At 37.3% G+C, this 16,105-nt stretch overlaps 1 protein-coding gene across 2 annotated transcripts in view; it reads left to right on the forward strand.

The window, feature by feature from the left end:
• The window catches only part of TMTC2 (transmembrane O-mannosyltransferase targeting cadherins 2), a 396,110-nt gene extending 380,938 nt beyond the window's left edge, over positions 1-15,172 (forward strand). For both annotated transcript variants that reach the window (XM_090273677.1, XM_090273678.1), the window contains exon 12: positions 12,496-15,172. In XM_090273677.1, coding sequence (XP_090129803.1) covers positions 12,496-12,675 — 180 coding nt within the window. In that variant the 3' untranslated portion in view covers positions 12,676-15,172. The remainder of the gene's footprint in view (positions 1-12,495) is intronic.
• The last annotated feature ends 933 nt before the right edge of the window (positions 15,173-16,105 follow it).

Here is a 16,105-nt window from a genome sequence, read left to right on the forward strand (position 1 = left end):
AGTAATGGTAGAGTGTTTTAAAAAATAGAGTTACTCAGAAAAGAGATAAGACATTGGTAGAGTAGTTAAAAGCAGTACAAAATCTGTATTATATACAGTTTTCGAAGCTATCGTGAAAAAAATGTCATCGAACCAGTCTTTAAAACCTTCTCATTGATACACAAATATGCTGATTCTGCAGGCTTTAAAGAAGATGATTAATGCATTCTGAATGTGGCAATTTCAGAAATATAGGCAAAACATGCAATTGAATATAGAGATCTAGAGGTGATATGTGAGCTTGTATTATGCAAGTGGCAGAAGGTCTGCCATTAAACCTCCCTTGATTTGCCATGAGTTTAGTTATATACAAGCCATGTTTATTTTATATTTGGCAAGTGTAATGGCTTGGAGTATAGCATGGCCTCACCTTGATTGGTGTGTCCTGATGGAATATTTTCTGAAATGATGTGTGAAGACCTTGCATCATTATTTTTCCAAGCATATATCAACAAAGTCTCGGCCCTATAAAAGTGCAAATAGAATGCCATGCATTAGACAGTGTTTACAGTTTATTTTTAGTCCTTGGAAAGATTAATAGTTCCTGGAGGAATTGCTTTGCCCCTGCTTGTTCTGTTTGATCTGGTCATCCTAACTCAGAGCATTCACAAAACTCCACACTTCCTGCATGCATGAAGCCTGCGGTATATTTTCTCAGTGAACGTGTGTCCTTATTCTGCGGGCGGACAGTTGCTGCCTTAATGTCATGTTGAAATGAGATTACTGTGGATGACACCGTCACTCTTGGAATCCAGCCTGTTCACACCAGGATCCCCAGCTGCTTTGTGAAAGGAAAAAAAAAAATCTTATCTCTACAGTGTGTATGCCTAACCTAAATTTTAATCCACTGTTTTGAGGTCTCTGATATACTCATTTCCATAATTTAAAAATAAATGAATGTTTTCAGTAAATCCTTTTTAGGTACAAATCGGCAATTTCCAAAATATACAAGCTAGTATCTCTCAGGTGACCTCCATCAAATCAAAGCTATTTATTGGCAAACATAGAAGTCAGTTGGAGGACTGATAATATATAGGTTTAAAAACTTCCTGATTTTGATTGTCATGGCTTCTATTGAGCTTTACTCCATTATAGCTTTGGTTTTTATCAGTGTAGTATGTCTATACCCCTGGAAAACTGTTTTGTTTTGTTTTTTAGTTGTTCAGTTTGCTTAGCAAACAAAAAAGCCAGCAGCACCCCCGACCGCCCTGGAAAAAAAAAAGAAAAGCTCTCTGCTTCCATGGCAGTTAAGTTCTTCAGTTTTATAAGCCCCAAATACCAACTTCCAAACATACCTCTGAAATACATTCAATAACAACATGATTATTCAAGTGACATGTTTCAACTCCTTGGAATGAGCAATCATTTTATTGAATATATTCAAACTCACGCTCACACATACACACTTGGATGGCCGGTGCAGCTGGAATTCCTTCTGTGTGATGTGATTATGATTGAGAAAGCATGCATATGTTCCTCCCTCCCCTTCATGCTAAGAAGAAATGAATAAAGTGTAGAGTGAATTATGTTGCTTAAATCATATTTGGATGTTGAAACAGGCAAGGAATTTGGTTCAAAGAAAAGGAGAAGATGTGGTGGGGTTTTGTAAGAGCTGTCTAAATTAGTAAGGACTGAAAGCTCTTGGGGGTTTAAAGATATAGATGATTTTTGTTTCTAAACTTCTTCCCTTCAATGTCTTCAAATTCAATAAATTCTTATTTTTCTCATCTGCGTGCACTTTAAGTCATCATATATTTTCTCACATAGTACGTTTATGTAATAGTTTTACTGCAAATGATAAGCTACATGCTTATTTCAAATCATAAACGGTGTAGTAATTGCATTTTATAAAAGCTGTGAGTACAACTTAGGTGACCGAGATCTAGGTTTTCTATTTGGATCATGAGAGAGACATTCTTGTGAAATTATGGACATCAGGAAAACCTATTGTTGCAAAAGGATTGTCTTCAGTGAAAAACAATTTCTTAGATCATTTTCTTAACTTTAAAATTTGTTAGAAGTAATGACCACCTTTGAAATGACTTGTTACCATTTCTGTTCCCCCAAACTACAGCTATTGGCATTATGATTGCCATAAAAATGAATAGAACTCCACATTGTGGCACGCACACCCATCATAAAAGTTAAATGTACGTTCTTGTAACACCCTCTAGGATGGAGCAGATGTTGCAGAGGAGAAAATGTGTCACTGACAAATGGAAACTACTCCCTTAATACAGCGTGTGTCTTGCTCGTCACCTGTATCTGTTTAGTTTTATTCAAAGCTATTTCAAAAACATAAATACTGTATTGAAACTGAGAATCAAAATGAATTATTTCTATTATCTGTCAGAATTTGCCTTGCCACTGCTAGATTTCCTGTGTTCTTTTCCTGCGCTGTATGCACTTCAGTAACTCTTCTTGCAGAAATAATTTATTCAAAGTATAACTATTGAAAATGTGGCTAACATGGAGCTATCATTTCTCATTTAGAAGTGTTGAATTGCTTGTGGGTTTTGTTTTGTCACAGAATTTTGTGAGAGATGTTTTAATATATTTCATTTTTAATAAGATTTATTTTTCCATTTTTGGTTTGGTCTCAGAAGGGTTAACCTTACAGATGTTGTACTACTGAAGTGTTAATCTCCAAATGAATTGAAATTCCCTTTCTTTATTAGGGCTTCTCTCCACTTCTGGCTCTGTTCTCAGCAGTTTGCTAGAAATACTTTTAAAAAGTAACAAATGGACTTCAATGTGATCCACTAATTTCAAAGGGTATTTGTATACCATTCTGATTTTGGAAGAGTGAGCGATCTGAAGGAATCTGATAATTCGAAGTACTAGGCTCCCTCTCGTGCACAGCTCAGTGCTAACATCTCCTTCGTAGGTATGTCCAAGTCTTCTGTGCAGTGGGAGAGTTTGTATTCATGCCCAGGACTACAGACTCCTTGAGAGCAGACGATCCTTCCTCCGTGAGATTCCCTGTGGTGCCTAGAATGATCCATGGGTGACAGTCACACCTGCCTCATTAATTTGAGGAGCATAATTCAGAGAGTGAATGTATACCTTCTAATAGCTGAAGCCACGTATAGACTAAAAATATATACTGTTCTTGTTTACTACTTTATCTAGAGTATCTGGCAACAACCTTGCCGTATTAGTAGGAGCTTAATAAATGTAATGTTATATCGAGATTGGGCTACGGTATACCTCTTTGAGGGCAACTATTCCTGCTAAACCATACAAATTACTCTTCTTCCTGCAATCATCCATTGAGTTTCTTTCATATGCCAGAGCCTGGCACTAGCACCCTAAAGACAGTTAAAGTAAATTCACTGTCTGTCTCACCCTCCGGCAAATAAGACAGACACTTAAAACAAATGGATATAATTCATTGTGGTAAGTGTTGCAATTAATGTATGCAGACAACATTGTGAGAACACAGAGAAGTAAGCTATGAATCAGAGATTGCTAACTTGTTTTTAACATGAGCAGAAAACTGTTGAACAGAGAATGGAAGAAGAACTTTGTCAGAGGAACACTCTGACAAGCAATGAATGCTCCAAACAGCACATGGGCTGAAGAATCATCTAGCTTCCAGCACAAAACCCCACTGGTGCTAAGAAAGACATAGGGTTGGATGGGAGATAGACGGGAGTAAGGAAGAAATTGAAGGTGGGGAGAAGACTGAGGCTCTTGGAAGTGAGAATGGGATAAGATGCTAAACTAGGCAGTGGCAGCAGAAAATGGAGGGTGATAAAGACAGAATATGAAACATGTGGTTCATCTTAAATGTTCTTATTGTCCCTGAGAAAGGGATCTAAGAGAAAAGCCAGATAGCAAGGAGTCTGGATAAAGATGAAGAAACAGACCATAAATAAAATTATTCTGCATGCTAGTTAGCTAGGATTCCCTGTAGTTAACGTGAGACATTCATGTGGATTCTGCTGCCCTGTCTACAGCCCACCTTCTGGCTGCCCAGATTTCGGGCATCATCCTCTCACCCACATTGAAAGTGAACCTGTATCAAGGATCCTCCATTCTGTGTGTAACATATTTTTCATCTTAGAAACAGTGTTTATATGGCTGTCAGTCTTGGGAAAGTGAGTCTGACCAGGAAACACAAGCGCAGACAGTCCTATTCAGGGCTGTTCTGAGGCTGTAGGAGCTCTGTAATTACCTTTTAAACATCACCATGTAAGTGACAAACCTTACAAAGCTTGTTCTGTCCACGTGTTAAAGAAGGAGCAGATCACTGAAGAGAACATGCAAAAAGCTCTTAAACTTATGAAAATGTTACCAACTTCTCTAGCAATCAAGAAGAAAAAAATTAGACTTCCGGCCAAGATGGAGGCTTAGACGGACACGCTAGGTCTCCCTCTACAACTAGAGAGGAATACAACTACTTCAAAACAAAGGATAACTAGAAATTCCAGAAAATAAAACTACACGGAAGCCCAACATATGAAGTTATAAACCAGCGGTGCCATTTGGGCAGGTAAGAGTTAAAGAGGGCAGCGCTGTTTGCGGTCGCACCGGAGCGGCAGGCGGCGAGGAATCCCGGCTGCGGTCAAGCCCCTGGCGGTGCGCGACCCCAGCGCTGGGGAGAGCGGCCACTGCATCGCCTTGAACAGTGAGACCCAGGAGGGCGGGAGGACGGATCCCGGTCTCCTAGCTGAATAACTGTGTGAATCCATCTTGGACCCCCGCCCCCAAAGAAAGCGCCACAGGGCTGCGAAATAGGTCGCGGAGAGGCAGGCGCTGATTTGTGACGCGTACACAGGCACTGCCCCCGACAGCCGGCCCAAGAAAACAAAACGCATCTGTCAAAATGAGGCAGACAACTATAGAAATCCCGGTGACACAGCTCACCAGGCAGCAGATAGAGAACCTGACAGATGAACAGATAAGAAACCTGTCAGAGGCTCAGTTCTGGGCCACTGTTATCAGGTGGCTTACAGAATTCACAAAAGAGCAGGAAAAAGATAAGAAAGAAGCGAAAAACATTCATAACGAAAGGAACAAAACCGCATACGAGACAGATGGTGAGGAAAAAAAATCCAGAGTTCATTTCAACAAACTGGAATATGGAGAAGGAACAAGCAGTCAACCAATGCAGAGAGAGGAAATGGGAAGCAACAATCAGAGGATCAGAAACCTCTGGGACAGCTATAAAAGGCCCAACATAAGAATCATTGGTTTGCCAGAGAGTGAGGAAGATGAACTAGAACTTGAAAAATTGAGTGAAAATATAATAAAGGAGAACTTCCCAGACTTGGGGAAGGGAATAGACTTGCAGGTCCAGGAAGCAAGGAGAGTTCCCAAGAGACTGGACCTAGGGAGAACCACTCCAAGACACATTATAATCAAAATGTCAAAAATTAAAGATAAAGAGAGAATCTTAAAAGCAGCAAGAGAGAAGAAAAGAATTATGTACAAAGGGGTCCCAATTAGACTATCAGGTGACTTCTCAAGGGAGACCCTACAGGCAAGAAGGCACTGGCAAGAAATATTCAAAGTAATGAAAATCCAAAACCTACAACCACGAATACTCTATCCAGCGAAATTGTCATTCAGAATAGAAGGACAGAGAAAGTGTTTCCAGGACAAAAATAAAACTGAAAGAGTTCATTAGATCCAAACCACTGTTATATGAGATGTTAAAGGGACTGGTTTAAAAAACAGAAGCTAGGGAGATGAAACAAAGGCAAACTAAACAGGCAACGAGAGTGGAAAAGGAACTGTGGGTATGGGAAGCATATTGGGGGGAGGTCAACAGGGAGGGGGAGTGGGGAGAGGGAGGGAGATGATATAGGAATTGGGGATCATGGTAGGAGGGAATGGAATAGACGGAGAGAGGTTGGGAGGAACTGTATGCACAACTAATGGACATAATCTAAAAGGGGGGGGACAACTGGAGGGAGGGGGGCCACCGGGTGGAGGGGAGCAGAGGGAAGGGAAATTGGCACAAATGTAATATTTTAATCAATAAAACACATTAAATCTGAAAAAAAAAAAAAAAAGAAAAAAATTAAGCACAATCAGATAGTGTTTTAGAGCTTTCAGTCTCCAAACATTAAAATGGTCATTGTAAGAAGGATATGGAATAAAGATACCCCTGCTACATATTGATGCTAATGCATTTTTATACAATCACACTGAAAGCAATTTGGTATTATCTGGCAAAGTGAAAGACCCCTATGATCCATCAGTTCCACTCCAAGAAACTCTCCCATGAGTATATGTAGAGATATTCACTAGAAGATTGATGACAGCCCTGTATTGAAGAATCTTTATTTCCATTCTTGAGAGATTGGTAGTCATTCACTGGAATTCATATGAAAAAATAAACTTTGTATATTTCAATATAGATAAATTTGTAAAACAAAATGATGAGTAAAAATTTAAGTTCCAGTCGGGTGCTTGGCAGGATGACATCCCATGAAGGATAATGAAAAATGTATAAAATTAAAAGTCTGAATGTACCCATTTTTATGGGTACACACATAAAAGTGCAGAACATATACTGAGATGATAAATACCAACTTCAGGATTGTGGTTTTCTTGGGAGGATGGGAGTAAGTTCAGGAATAGGACAGTGAGAGTTGTCTTTATAAATTTTATTTGTTAGGCAAGTAGACAGCTTTTTATATTTTCTGAAATTTTATTTGCCTAAATTACTTATAATAAAGAAGAAACCCGCATATGGCTTTACTCCTGTGTTTATTCATTCATTTAATCTATCACACATCAATCAGTTCAGCTACCCATTCATTTATTCTTTTTTGTCAAAATAATTTTACTTAAAAAAGCCAAGAAAAGATGATTAGAGAGTAAACCATGTTGTAAGAAAGCAGCAGAGTATAATTAGAACACAGATTTAAAGGAGATTTGGGAATAAAGTTGCCAAGAAGTAACAATTGGATATATGTACATGTTTGGGAATGGAGGAAGGCAAGGAATCAAGTCTAATTTATTTAGGTTTCTAGCTTGGCCCCAGACTATTGGGACAAAGGAGGAGGAGTGATATTGGAACTGAGGGAAATAGGTATCTATCTTGGTCTCAGTTCATATTATACTTTTCTTCATAAGCCTGACAATCTTAAAAACTAATTTACCCATGGACGTGAACAACAGGGTAGGGATTGACTGTCGGAGTAGGGGGTGGAATGGGCAGTGGAGGGTAAAGAAGAAAAAAATGGGGACAACTGTAATAAAATAACAATAAAATATTTTTTAAATAAAATTAAAATAAATAGAAAAAAGCTTTAATTCAATATTAAATATCTGCCATGTACAAGGCACAATAAATACAAAGAGAACCCTTAAATTTATGCATAAATAATTTTTCATGAATATTTTTCTTTAAAGTTTATACCATGAATTTTTAAGCATCATCGTACAGTTACTGCTTCAGTAAATTCAACTGAGTGCACTATTTCAACTAAATACAGTTGAATGGCCATATGCAACCTTCATCAAGCTATTTGGTAACTACTTGAAAAAGAGTGAGAATCCATTAAAAAGTTCAGACCATGCAAACTCATTTAAGTTTGTAAATTATATTCAGAAGGGAAGTTAAAGGCAGTTATCTTAAAAATGTCCCAGGCATGTGTAGTGATTAACTGAGTAATAGCTGGGTAAGGGTGATTTAGAGATTATTTTTAAAAGTTATTTATTCAACAGTAAATATATAGCTATATAGATAATTGCAGCAACACTGAATGGAAATATTTTTATAAAATTGAAATATTGGTGTATTATCTCTATCTTTTTCATAGCTTCTCTTGCCTGTTGATTTAGCATCATAAAAGAGAAGTGGCCACAGGGACTAATAATTAGTCACAAAGAGCCAGTTACTGTTTGGGTTTCCACCTCTTGCCTAATCAGAACATTTCAACCAAGCCCTCTGAATTTCCAATCCTAAATCTCCTTATGGTCTCACTATTCCTGCTCCACAGATATCTTTCCAAGACTACATAATAAAGAAAGGCCAGGAAATTGACTTTATCTTCCATTCCTGTATGCTCAGCAGACCCTGTGAGCTCAGCTGGGTTCCTTGGGAGCCTCGAGGGCATTAGTCTAGCGTCAGACCTTTATAATCTTGCCTTTGCTCTGCCACACCCCAATGTACATCTATCATTTTAGTTTTGCTGTTTTTTCCAGTGCTGGAGAAATAAGCCAAAGACCATAGTAAAGTAACAATAAAGGCATAATTCCCTAGAGACGTGGAAAAAGGACGTCATTTGTTGCCTCGGTATGGCTGCCAGTCAGCTCCTTTGATGTAAAGCATCTGTTCTCTTCAAGGAAACAAGAAAGGTCTGGTTCTTCTTTCTAGCCTGTGAAGTAGGAGGTGGTGTCATTTGTAGCATGGAGCCACAAGCCCCATGTTACTGGGTTGCAAGCTGCTGCCTGCCTTTGTTAACATGCTGAAAATTTCATCGGCTGTCTTTAATAAAAGAGGATGTGTGTGAGGGAAGACATCAGCAGTTGTAGTTGGGTTTCTGTTCTGCAGCCCATGACTCATGGCTGGCAGACGGCAGTGACACCCAATATGTAATAAGGCAGCCAGTCACCTGGACTTCTTGCATTTCAGTTACATAGCTAGGCAATCTTTAAATCTGCTTAGAAACCTTACATGCTCTTATTTGGTTATGGAAAGGCTTTTTAATTCTGTCTTCACTAACAATATTTAGTCATTTCCAGCTCTGTTAATAAAGCTTCATTTGGACAATTACTACCTTAAGTGATTATATAGCAAAAAGAAGATTTCTATTTTATGGAAGGATAGACATTCGATCTGACATACTTTGTTCTATTGGAACTTCATTCTCATTTTTTTTTTAAAACCTTCATTTCAGAAGCCGGAAAATGATATAATCTAGATCTGGAAATGACCTCTAGAACAGTGCTTCTTGGATTTTAATAAGCATACAAAGCACCTGGGTATCTTGTTAAAATTAATATTCTGATTCAGTAGGTTGCCCCTGAAATTCTTCATTTCTTCAAGCTCCTAGCATCACCTAGGCCTACTGATGCCACTCCCTGAACTATCATTTTTGTAGCAAGGCTAGACCATCTGAAGGCATTCAGTCCAGTGGCCATCCACTAAGCTACCCATGTGATTGCTGTGGAGGGAAAATATGATGGGCTTAAAAGATATAGCCCTCATCTTTGAAGAGAGAAAATAACCTTATAAGGAGAAAATAGTCTGTAATCAGTTTTATTCATAAATTTTTAAACACATGAAGTTGTTCATGTCAAGGTAACTGTTCACACTTTCAAAACCATTACTTAAGGCAATGGATATGTATGTCATATTTGAATGCACCACTATGTGAATTTCATCAGTTTCCATTGATGCAAATGAGAATATATAGTGACATTTTAATAAGCATTACCATATGTTCATTGATTTTTAAAACAAAGAACTTCTTAAATTCTATTAAAATACATACATTCTGACCAAAACTTTCTCTGAAAACAGTAATCTATTTAAAATTAAAAATATGCTTAAAATATTAATTGATCTTAAATATGTACATTTTTAATTTACTTGGATTTTTATTTTTTAGTGAACAAAGTTAATGCATTAATACTCCATGATATCTGTTATCCCACATTAACTTCATAATGTCAGTGTTTGATTATTTTTGTTTAATGAGTAACATGCTAGTATGGATAATGCAAAATTAAAGTTATTCTAAAATACCATTATAATAAGTATTCAGACTCATTTTGATCACAGATTTAACTTCCTAATTGTATTTTCTTAAAATAATATTAACATTTATTTTCATCATTTGATGGTAGGGAAGTGACTCAAAGTATTCTGAGGACAGAAGAACTCAGGCTGCAATTTAGTAATAATAGTATAGCCTTGGTCTCCCTCATGACCTGTTATCACAACCTTCTCTTCCAAGTTTAACTTAAGAAAAGCTACAAAGCTAGTAAAGGAAGAGCCAGTTTACAAAACCTCAGCGTTTGGATTCAGTAGACATCCAGGCACACTGACAAGGAGATTCAGCTTTGTGTTTTTGAGATGGTAAGGAGACAGAGAGAAAAGAAGAGGAGAAAAATATGTATTCTCACATAATCTCAGCAACAACTCTAAGAAGCAGCACTGTTTTCATCCCATTTCTTGAAGAAAGTAAGGTCTCATCCGCTCACTCACCTTGTCCAAGTGCACACATTTCTGAGGTGGCGCTGCCATTGGAAACCAGGCAGTGTGACTTGGTAACCTCTGAGTGTTTTTAAAAATCCCCCTGAGTTGCAATTATATTTAGGTACAGACACTTTGATAATAAAGTGATTCAAGAAATAACAGCTATCCCACAGAGCCATCTGGTTTCTCTCAGCCCCGTCACTGGGCCTCTTCTATTTCTGTTAAGTAAGGGATGGTCTCCAACCGTGGTTCTCCCACCCCATTTCCTCTCTTCCTACTCAGGATAGCAGGAAGTTTAAGGATTTAATCTATTTTTGCATCTCCAGTAATTCAGACTGTGAACACACTTCATCAGTTTAGTAGCTGTTTATTGATAGTGGTGCTAAGCTCTGTGAGGGGACATAATTCAGAAATGTGTTCAGGCATCAAACTCAAGATAATAATGGGTGCTATGATAACACACTTCTCTTAAGAAGACAGAGTAGGTGGTGCTGTTTTTGGTTTCCAATGTGGAGCAGTTCACTGCACATGTAATTTGGTGCTGTGTTTATTTGGATTGGTGTATAAAGTTAGATACTGACCATCTGTGTTTTTCTTGATTAAGTGTGGAGTCATCTTGACCAAAGGTTTTTGAAGGTCAGGAACAGCTTATATTTGCAACATTATTTTTGAAAAGGCTGTTGAAAAGATGGAGAATAATTCCCAGTAGTTGAGGACTTAAGAGAATTTTGGTGTACATCAAGAAACATTATATAGCCACTGAAATAAAAATTGTAAAGTATGTATAGCAATATGGATATCACAAACATGCATTTGCTAAACCTCAAACACAGTGAGATGAGGAAAAGTAAACTTGACATTTGTAGGGTATCTACTATGTGCATGTACTGTGCTATACTTATTTTCTCTATCAAGTTGTTATTTCAGTATTTCATAAGTGAAAGAATTGAGGCACCGTATATTAGGGGACTTCGCCAAGGTCACAGAGGTGGTTGGGCAAGAACTCAAATCCCATCTCTTAAAATCTAAATCTGAATCTCTTTTCCAGTTGGTTTATTCTGAGCTATTCAACCCTCTCCCCAGCACTACTTTGGTTCAGAAATAACTTTTTATAGTAAAGAATGGAGTCATATGAATTCAGCTGAAAAATACATGTATTGTGAAAATACTAAATCATAAAAATAATTGTGAATCATTTCAGGCAATATCAGATTTGCCAGGACAATTAAGAGTTGACATCATTTGAAAAATGAAAACATAATCTTAGCATAAACACTTTTAGATTTATCTTATATTTGAAATATGCATTTATGTAACTGCCAAAATATTAGCTACTCTCTGTTAGCCAGAAAGTTCCAGGGACAAGAGCCCTTATTCATAGACAGCAAGCAAATGTTTTTTTTTTTTTTCCCCCTTTGTGGAGGAGTTTTGTTGTTAACTAATATCTGAAAATATTGGGTGGATATAACTCACTTTTTAAAAAACTTTGCCTTTCACATGATAACTTCGTATTGCAATTATCACACATTACAGAAAATCTGTTTGCAAATTATTTTTAAACAAATATAAAACTTATAAAGGTTACATTTTCTGTGCCATATTTTGTCTATTTTCATGTGTTTTTACTTTGCTATATTTATAGTAAACATCCCTCATTAGAAGTTTTAAGAACTGTTTGACTTAAAAATGAGGGCTTTGTCTCATTAAACTACTCTACTTAGGTTAGACTTGGAAAGGACTTCAGTGGTTGCATTTGAATTTTTTTTAAGGCATTTACCCTGAACACATCAGTAAGATTTTACAGTATAATTTATTTATTTATGGGTTTGTAAGTGGCATGGAATATTGCTAGAGAGAGGAAACAAAAAGTGGGTGGCCATAGATTTGTCAACTTTTCCCCACTTAAATTTTATTTCTTGGTGTTGAGTTGAAAAAAAGTATAATTCTGTCCATCTGAAACTGTATGACTTTTAACTTTTTTCCTCAGAAAAGTACAACTTGATTAGGTTACTAGGTTTTCATATGTAACTCATGCTTTCTCATCAAAGAAGAAAACTTTTTCTCTAGCTGCCTGCCCTTTTTAAGGTACAAAGCACACAGCGGCTGTTAGGAAACTTTTTTTCCTTCCTAGATATCTTTGTCTGTTTGTATAAATTGCTAAATTGCTTCCATAAAATGCCTGCAGACATAAGGGAATCATTTGCATAAGTGGATGAAGATTTTTGTCTTCCTTGAAGGAAAGCTTGAAGCTGGAATCCTCTTAATCATTTTCCTTCCCCCTCTGATCCTAGTATCCGGCTGCGCTGATGAACCTGGGAGCCATTCTGCACCTCAATGGCCGACTCCAGAAGGCGGAGGCCAACTACCTGCGGGCGCTGCGGCTCAAGCCCGATGACGTCATCACGCAGTCCAATCTCCGCAAGCTCTGGAACATCATGGAAAAGCAAGGCCTAAAGACTTCCAAGACCTGACCCTCAAGGGTGGTACCTCGTCCTCTATATTTTAAGCTGGCTTCACTAACGACCAGGACTGCCCAGCAGGGCCATGATGAGCTAGTTTGGACTTAAAGACCAGGGCAGAGGTCACTGAGGTCACTGTCACTTTGGGGAGTATCCACTTTGCTGTTGGCACAGCCATTAACACCAAAAATGGGGGGAACATTGGAAACCTCCTGAAGGTTGTAATTGTTACCCGTAGAACTAAACCAGAGCACTTAAAACAGGATCTTTTTTCATTCTTACAGAGGGGCTGGGGTCTCATTTCCAAGTTCTGTTTATTTTTGAAAGGTAATTTAGAAATTATATTGTTTCTTAAACACTGTGAGAGGAAACCGGAGTGTCCATTCTGCCACCGTAAACTATTAAGGTCAGGTGTTCATGGCGAGCGGTTAATGTGCAGTGAGCATCCCAGGGGGCTAGCCAGTGTCCTGATGCTGCTGGGTTCCCTCCTTGGGACAGCCTGCTTATTTATCCATTTCCGAAACTTGGAAAATTTTGTTTCTTTAATACTATTTCAAGACCTATCAGAATCTAAAAGTTGTTTCATGACAAGTGCACATAACGTTTTATGATTTGGATGTCATTCTTCACTTTTTGGGGCATCATTTGCTCCTGGTGCTCTAAAAAGAGTACAGTATGCAGAGTAGAGCAACCCACATTTCACACTGGCGTTGTAGGAGGCCTGGGGAGGCCTCATAACATGTCAGGCAGGCATTTTTTTACTTTAATTCCACCAGTATTTTCCCCAAAACTCCCTAGGAAGATTCATTGTATTAATTCTTAGGCTTTTGAAATTGCCTTTTTTAAATGGCTATACCTGGTTAATGGGCATGCTTATATAAGGATTATATCAAAAGGAAACTTAAAGTGTCTATTTCCAGTAACTATCCAGCAGCTATTAGACAAAAAGGGAAGGTCCTTTGTGCTTTCCAGATGTTAGTGGTTAAAAATCAAGTCTGCTCAAAGGAGTGTATAATGATGTTTGCCAATTACTTTATGTTTTGGAAAAAGTTAGTATGAAATGCTAATCACTTTCTAATAGGTACCAAAACAGTAATGCTGATAAGTTTTTAAGGAATTGTTTTTATCATATATTTCATATTTTTCTCTCCCCAAAAGACATAAAAATGACTTCTTATTTTAAGCTGCAGTAGAGTGGAGCATTAGCCTGCGTGTTTCTAGGTCTTCTGCCAAGTGCTTTTTACAGTTGAAAACCATTTTTCACTAGTAAATTTGGTATTTTATTTCATTACCTATTAGTAACCACTTCAACAATCATTTCACCAGTAAAAGAGTTTAAGTGACCTAGGGAAGAACATTTGTTGAACATTTTTCCTTTGCAGTCAAATCTTGCTACTAAAAATTAACTCTGTAAAAACAATAGTCCACTGTCACCTTCTTCATAGAGAAAGTAGAACTACATACTCTATATATTTATTTATTTATTATTCTACCATAGCAAAATAAGAGAACAAAACCTGATTCATCAAGCCAGTTCCTTGCAACTGAAGATTAGCATTTTCTCCTTAACACTTATGTTCCATGTATATATATGCTCAGCATCCCCATTAAAGGGATGTTAGACATACAAATACATCATATTATGTTTTCTCCATACTTTATACTTTTCTGCATATCTGAATACAGTGGGATAAAGAATTTGAAGTAGTGTTCCTATGACATTAGTGTTTTTGTAAGAAGGACAAATGTAGTGAGAGAGATTTATTGATAGCATTAATAAGAAGGCCCTTCTAATATTTTTGGTATTTTGTAAGCATTTCATTGAGGGGCCAAAAGTTAAATTATAACTAAATCACTGTGTTCTTAGAATGATATTTAACATTTAGCAACAACAAACCCATGGTCAAAGCAAAAATATGGGTTGAAGTGTATTTTTCATCTTCTACTGCATTGGCAATTGCAAAAAAAATAATAAATAAGGAATTTAATATAAGGATATAGAGATGAATTCAATGTCTAACATTTTTATTTATTTAAATAGTTATTGGCCTATGATGACTTCCTGGTCTTAACACTTTGTCTTTTTATTGTTATTGTTCTTCCTTTCAAAACACTTCGTTCTTAATAGGTTCGCTGATCGCACAGTAGAGGCACTTCATGTTGACCCAGGTCCCAAGTAGCATTAATAATTGGGACTGTGTCATAAAATGCATGGATCTTTAATAACAAAATGTCCCTGAAACCTTTTATTACAGGGCTGGGTTTAGACCAACTTGGCGGGAGGACTAGGGGGAGGGTACAGAACATGGTCAAAAAACATCTCCGCTCAGGGATTTATGGTGGATTATTGCAGACAGTGCTAAAAATATAGAGCACAAGACAAGTTTACTAAATTAAAATTTTATTTTTTGAGAAACTGTTATTTGTATAAATTATCAAGATTTGTAGGCTTTCCTTTTGTAGAAATAATTGTTTTATGTGCCAGAGAATTTCAATTTTGTTTTCAACAATAAAGCATTGATAACAAATATGTTGTATAAGCCTTTTTTAAATCTACAGCAACAACACTTACACTCTCTTGGATTTTAATAGAACTAGGAGATAATTTTATAAGGCGGAACTTGAGAACCAAATCGAGACAGAATGTGGCTAATGTATAATAAGTAATAATTATTAATTTTTAAGGTTGCTGATATCACCAGATTTACCATGTTTAGAAAGGATGACATGGTTTTTGTTTTGTAGGTGAACGATAGAAAAGTATTAGAAAATATCCCAAGCAAGACCAATTCTGTGCTTCATAGGTTGCTTGGTAAAAACAGCCATATATTCGGAAGACCATAAGTCCCTAGCTCTAGTCCTGGAGAAAAAAACACAACCCTATTCCACTGAGAGACATGGGTGAGGCACATTCAGGGGTCAGTTTTTTTAAACCTTGGGTCCTAAACAAGGTTGCAAACTGACTGATGGAGAATTTGATAGTCTTGTTATATAATAACATGATTATGTATTGCCTAATTCTTTTATTAGAAGATAAAATTTAGCTATAAAGATTTTATTTTCTGCTAAACATCCTATGGATGTGTCAGGTTATGTTCCAGCTTTACAGTTAAGGAAGCCAGGGCTCAGAGGTATGAAACAGCTTGTTCAGATCACAAAGCTAGCAAGCAGCGAGCTTGTCCGCATGTTGCCCTGTGCTTTTATGTCCTGTCACATGAGTGCTCAGACACTAAACTCAAGTCTGAAGATGAGGATTTTCATCCTCCTTGGCATGTCTCTAGCTATTCCATCTTCCACAAATCACATTCTCCTCCTCTCTCACTGCAGGTGGTTATGAAGATTGGTGAGGTTGCTAGTCTGAAGGCTTATGCCCCGCCACCCACCCCCAACCCCAACTCTTATGTTGAAAACCTAATGCCTAAAGGTGATGGGGAAGAAGGGG

The sequence above is a fragment of the Furipterus horrens genome, unplaced genomic scaffold, assembly GCF_987537825.1.
Source record: "Furipterus horrens unplaced genomic scaffold, mFurHor1.1.pri manual_scaffold_4, whole genome shotgun sequence".
NCBI lineage: Eukaryota > Metazoa > Chordata > Mammalia > Chiroptera > Furipteridae > Furipterus > Furipterus horrens.